Source organism: Anneissia japonica, unplaced genomic scaffold (genome assembly GCF_011630105.1).
Source record: "Anneissia japonica isolate Jap-2015-1 unplaced genomic scaffold, ASM1163010v1 scaffold15138_len36460_cov93, whole genome shotgun sequence".
In the NCBI taxonomy this organism is placed as follows: domain Eukaryota; kingdom Metazoa; phylum Echinodermata; class Crinoidea; order Comatulida; family Comatulidae; genus Anneissia; species Anneissia japonica.
Genome location: NW_022712000.1, coordinates 28,734 through 34,659, shown reverse-complemented (window position 1 = coordinate 34,659; position 5,926 = coordinate 28,734). Strand labels below are relative to the sequence as shown.

Genomic DNA, 5,926 nt, shown 5'->3' with positions numbered 1-5,926 from the left:
CGGGAAGGTTGAACCCATTTAAAATTTGCCGATTGCCTTGCAGACGAATCGGAGTGCCTTTCCGATTGCGCCAGGGCATCAGCAGTGCACCCGGATTCGTCTGCAACGCAATCGGCAAAGTTGAGCCAGGGTCAACCTTCCCGACGACTGTCGGCGACTGTCGCCAACAGGGCGATAAACCGAGCCGTTGCGTCAGTGTGCATCAAAATCAAAGCTAATACAAAACTAGCTTGGAAGTCTAAAGAGTAATTCATTATTAATTGAAACAAAAATAAAATGTGTTTATACAGTACTGTACTGTATGTCCTTCGAACCGTAGCGTGCTATACACTGGACATGCTGAATGGTTGTTCTTTGTCACACTACGTAACCCCCTTTCACCAAGATTATTCTGTAAACATAAAAAACGCAACACAAAGCATTCTAAACTCTGTTATTATTTAAGGGTTTGATTAAACCATGGAGGAATTAGTTTATTAAATTCATTGTTTTTATTTAAGGGTTTCATTAATCGATCCAGGAATTAGTTTATTAAACTCATTAATTGTTTATTCAGGTGTACGGTACACTTCGATGTTGACCTAAATTCTGGGGAGGAAAGTGAGCGGGAATCTGATGATTCTCAGGGGTATGCCAAACTTTTGAGAACTATAAGGCATACTGAAAGGAGGGTTCCACCCAAACGAAGGGGTACGTCATTTAAGTCTAAAGATATCCCAAAGACTTTGACGTTTAAAGGGAAGGAAAACTGGTCCTTTTTTAGACAGCGGTTCCTCAGGTTCGCAGAGGAGCAGGAGCTTTCGGGAAAGGAGAGAACGGACGCACTCTGTTGGTGTGTAGAAGGGAGTGCGGCCGAGTTTTATGTCAATCTGATTGAAATGGATAGACACATTTCCTTTCGCAAACTCATGAGCGCCTTTGATAAGCGATATAAGGAGGATGACCTTCCGGAAGTTTTGCAGGCTAAATTAGAAGCCTCTTCCCAGCGGGAGGACGAAACAGTAGATGAGTGGGGAGAAAGGGTCCTCACTATGACAAGGAAGGCCTATGGTGCCCTTCCAAAATCTTGGATTAGGCGACAGGCAGCCATAAGATTTTGTTTAGGGTGCAGGGACTCTGAGGCGGGGAAGCATGTTCTCAATAAGAACTGTGCAACCTTGATTAAGGCGTTAAGGGAATACGAGCAGTATGTAAGCCTCAGTGGGTTGTATGTTAAGAGAAGGGGTAGGTCGTCCAAGGAGGTAGTTAAGGCCCATGTTCGATCTGCCGCTGCTTCTCGCCGTTCGCCTCATCCTCTTCGGCTTCTGAAGAGGATGGGGAAGATGATGAAGATTCCTACCGTAGAGTTAGGCAAGTGGGCGGAAGACCTAATAGGGGTGGCAAATCCAGCTATTCTAGGAGGGCAGGGAGGCCTGGTCCCTCGAGTCAAAAACCTTCGGGGGACGACACTAGTAGTCGATTGGCCGCAATGTAAGCTCGGGCAGTCCAATTGGACTCTAAGTTTGAAACCCTCATGGCTCAAGCGAACGCTAAGTTTGAAACCCAGCCGGCGCAATCGAACGCTAAGTTTGATTTCCAAATGTCCCAGCTGAATTCTAAGTTTGATAGGCTTTTAAGCGTGCTTGGGCCACGGGGGGAGGCTGTTACGAGTGCCACGACCCGGGCCACTTCAAGAGGGATTGCCCCTTGCTTAATCAAAAGCAAATCAAACAAGTTGGGGGTAAGGAGGAGGAGCCTTTAAACGAATAGAGGCTGGGGGCGATGGCCAGCTGCCCGACCCTCCTCTAAAGTCAGGCCAACCATCTTCAATTGGAACTTTAAGATCAGGGGTTCAGGGTCAATCAGATTCTTCATGTATGGGATTAACTAAAACACATATTTTTCCAGTAGAATCGCCGACTAGCCTTGATAAATCAGGTAACCTGCAGGCAATTGCACCCCAAGCGATTGAATCTGTGGGCGTATCTAACATTCGTCAAGAGCTAAAAGACTCCGAGACAGAAATAATAATTGTAAGTCGGGTAAGTTCTGCAGATGCTTTACACGCAACTGCTCATGTGAATAATGTACCTATCAACGTGGTTGTGGACACGGCAGCAGATTACACCATACTCTCAGATAAAATGTATTCTAGCCTTAACCCTTTACCACCAGTTGTAGCTAAGCTCTCTTTTACTCTAGCTGGAAGGGGGACTACAATGCCGGGTTACAAGGTGGGACCCGTTAAGTTTAGGCTTGGGTCTAGTGAATACACTGAATTCTTTTATGTAGCCCTTATCAATGATGAGATGCTCTTGAATTTAATTTATGCAATGTGACACGTGTTCTGGAAAATTTAGGGATAGTAATCTCAAACTTAAACCTAAAAAGTGTATCTTCTTTCAGAAAAGAGTAGAATTTCTAGGACGCATCGTTGGAGATGACATGCTGTCAGTGTCCGAATCTGATGTGAAGGCTGTTCAGGATTGGCCGGCGCCGCAGAACACTAACGATGTTCAGCGATTCTTGGGATTAGCAAATTACCATAGGGAATTCATTGGCCATTTTGCTGATATTGCAGTACCACTCTATCATCTCACGGGTAAGAATGTCAAATTCATGTGGGGAGTTGAACAACAGAAATCATTTGAAGCTCTTAAACTCGCTCTGGTTCAATGAGGACGGATCATAGTAGCTTGACTTGGCTACTGAACTTCAAAAATCCGCAGGGTCAACTGACAAGATGGATTGAGGAACTTAGCCAATATAACATGGTAATCCAGCACCAGAAGGGTAAGTTGCACACTAATGCAGATGCTCTTTCCCGTATAGACACATCACCTAACCATCATGTACACAAAGTACTACCTGATCATCTTCCATGTGGTAGTTGTTCATATTGTCAACGAGCTCATGCTAGATGGGCGAGCTTCAGAGATGAGGTGGATGATGTGGTGCCAATTGGTCAAGTCAATGTTGTACGGGTAGAGAGAGAAAACACAGAGGGACAGGTAACTATTGAAATTTACAGACCTTCCTCCGATGATGAGACTAACGAAATATCTATTTTGCAGGATGAGGGTAGGGTTTTTGCAGTGAAACCAAGCTCTGATGTAGCGATGTGTTGGGGTTATTCGTGTGACGAAATCAAGCAGCATCAACGGAGTGATTCAGATCTCATACCTGTCTTTGATTGGTTGGAGAACGAAGAGCCCTCCAAGGATAGACTGTTCCTTACTAGCCCCGCTACTAAGTTCTTTTGGTTAAACAGAAAACGCCTACATCTTACTGACAAGGGAATCCTGTTTCTGAGACGAGAAGATTCAGCAGGACACCTTTTGGTGTTACCAAGGGAGTTACAACCAATAGCCTTGCGGTTACACCACGACATACCTTCTGCTAGTCATCAAGGAGTCAAACGGACCAAACACCGACTTAAAGAGAAATTCTGTTGGTATGGGATGGGCAAGGATGTTGAGCGATATGTTACAACCTGTGAAAATTGTAATCGCAGTAAGAAGACGACTCGTAAGGGTAAATACCCGATGACCGAGTTTCATGCTGGGGTACCGATGGAGCGGGTGCATATTGACTTCCTGGGCCCCTTGCCAAAAACAGAACAAGGTAACATCTACATATTGGTAATGGTCGACCAATTCACTAAGTGGGTGGAAATTAGTTCCCTTCCCTCCCAGACGTCTGAAGTCACTGCTAGAGCGGTGGTAAGGGATTTCTTCTCTCGTTTTGGGGTCCTTTTTCAGTTGCATTCTGATCAGGGGAGGAATTTCGAAAGTGAATTGTTCATCTCTCTTTGTAAAGTTTTACAGATCCACAAGACTCGTAGCACTAGCTATCGACCATCCGCCAACGGTCAAGTGGAACGTTTCAACAGAACATTGATGGATGCTGTGAGGTGTTTTATGGGGAAAAGACAGAAAGATTGGGATATCCATCTTCTGCAAATTGCCGGAGCTTTACGTTCCACCGTTAACCGTTCCACAGTTTTCACTCCAAACATGCTGATGCTGGGTCACGAGGTTAGTCTACTTGCTGATCTAGTTTTTGGTGATGGGATACCGGAGAACGCTGCGGAAGTAGGGACCTATATTACTGAGCTAGTAACCTCCATTCGAGATGCTCATGAGGTAGCAAGACAGACCTTAAGGGAAACTCAGAGGCACATGAAACGAAATTATGATCTTCGTATCCTGAAACGTCCTTATCAAATAGGGGATAAGGTATATGTGTTGGATCATAGTTCACCGAAGGGTAAATGTAAAAAGTTATGCCCTCCTTGGAAGGGTCCAGGGGTTATAATTGAGGTAATCACGCCATATTTGTTTAGGGTGAAATTGAGGAATAAGGTAATGACCCTCAACCATGACAAGTTGAAGCCCTGTCGAGACAGGCAGCTTCCAAAATGGTTAACTAACTTTTCTTTACCAAGTTCTTCATTCACAGATAAGGAAGATGATGACTCGCCAGACACACTGTATTGTTACTGTCGCCAGCCTTGGGCTGGTACTTTTATGATCCAATGTGACTACTGTGATGTCTGGTACCATGGTTCTTGTGTGAATGTCTTGCAGCTGGACGCGCTGAACACTGATTTGTACAAATGCGCTGGTTGCCGAGATTAAGTGGGAACCGACTATGTAACTATTGAGTGGATATTAAAATGTTTTGTATTTATCTCCTCAGTAATGGATTTGGGCTCTTCAAAGGAGAGTGAAATGGAGTTGGTGGGTTCTCCAAAGGAGGATGAAGTGGAGTTGGTGGAGATTGACTCGCCTAAGACTGAGTCCCCCCGCCCATCGGAGCCAACATCTGCCCCGGCATTGGATCCTCACCCACTGGAGCCATCATCTGCCCCGGCAAAGGAATCAGCTCGTCGGCAACGCTCGAAGAACCCATGCCGGTATCCAGAGTGTGCTGAGCACAATGTGGTGAACATGTGAACATCCACATCCTCGCTAGTCACGCCCCAGCCTGTTTTAAACCCCAGCCCCGGTGCACCAAGCGCCGGACCAATATCCAACTGAGGGTACTGGAGGGGCTAGCCCAGTACATCGTTGGAGAGGGAGCTTCTCTCCATGACCTGGTAAACAGGTTAAACCGGGAGCGATCCACGGGGGAACCGGGAGAGCATTGGGCCATTGATGTGAGGACCCGGGCGGCCATGACCAAGCTGCGGGAAGCAATGGGGGCTGACGTGACGGCATGTCTCACCGTCAACCCAATAAGCGATCCCGCAGTCTTGATTCATTGGCGCTGCGTCGCTGCGTTTGGGCAGCGAGTTGAGGAGGGGGAGTTCCGGGGGATTGTCGCAGAAGCTGAAGCGGCTTTCCCTCTACCTGTGACTCTCCCTCAGAAGAGGAAGGCGCAGCGCGATGTTGGAGCTGATGCTCAGGGGGGCTCGCGAGCTCCCCAACTATTGCATCAGGAGAGAGCGACGGAGCGGCCTGGGCCTGATGCTCAAGGGGAAACCCATCTATCGCGTCGGGTCCCAGAAGCGCGGCCTTACGTTTTTGATGCCCATTTCCATTTGGATCATCTACGCAGGGCTTTAGGTTTGCATCCGAAGGCAAGCCTAATCGAAGTAGGGAGGGAGGAACTCCTCCAGGAGGGTGTTCAACCCGTGGCTGTGGGGGGTGGGGTTGCGGTATATTGCGATCCTGCCACTTACCCCACTTTCCGGGAGATAAGCTCTGTTGTGCGCCAACCCCATTGCGAGGTGGGCATCGGGATTCATCCCAAAAAGATCACGGCAACCCACTTCGAGCGGCTGCGATTCCTGACTTGGTCAAGAGATGTAAAGGTGCTGGGCGAGATTGGTCTCGATCACACCCAGCCCCCATCGGACTGGCCCAGACAGGATGACCTTCTTAAGCGCGTTCTGGGGAGTGCTATATGCGCCGACGTCACCTGGTCATATGTTTGCACCTCT

The 5,926-nt window shown here is 47.5% G+C and overlaps 1 protein-coding gene across 1 annotated transcript; it reads left to right on the top strand.

The window, feature by feature from the left end:
• Positions 1-2,750: 2,750 nt before the first annotated feature.
• LOC117107697 (uncharacterized protein K02A2.6-like) lies at positions 2,751-4,619 on the top strand. The gene has a single exon (XM_033249432.1). The coding sequence runs from the start codon at positions 2,751-2,753 to the stop codon at positions 4,617-4,619; it is 1,869 nt and encodes a 622-aa protein (XP_033105323.1).
• The last annotated feature ends 1,307 nt before the right edge of the window (positions 4,620-5,926 follow it).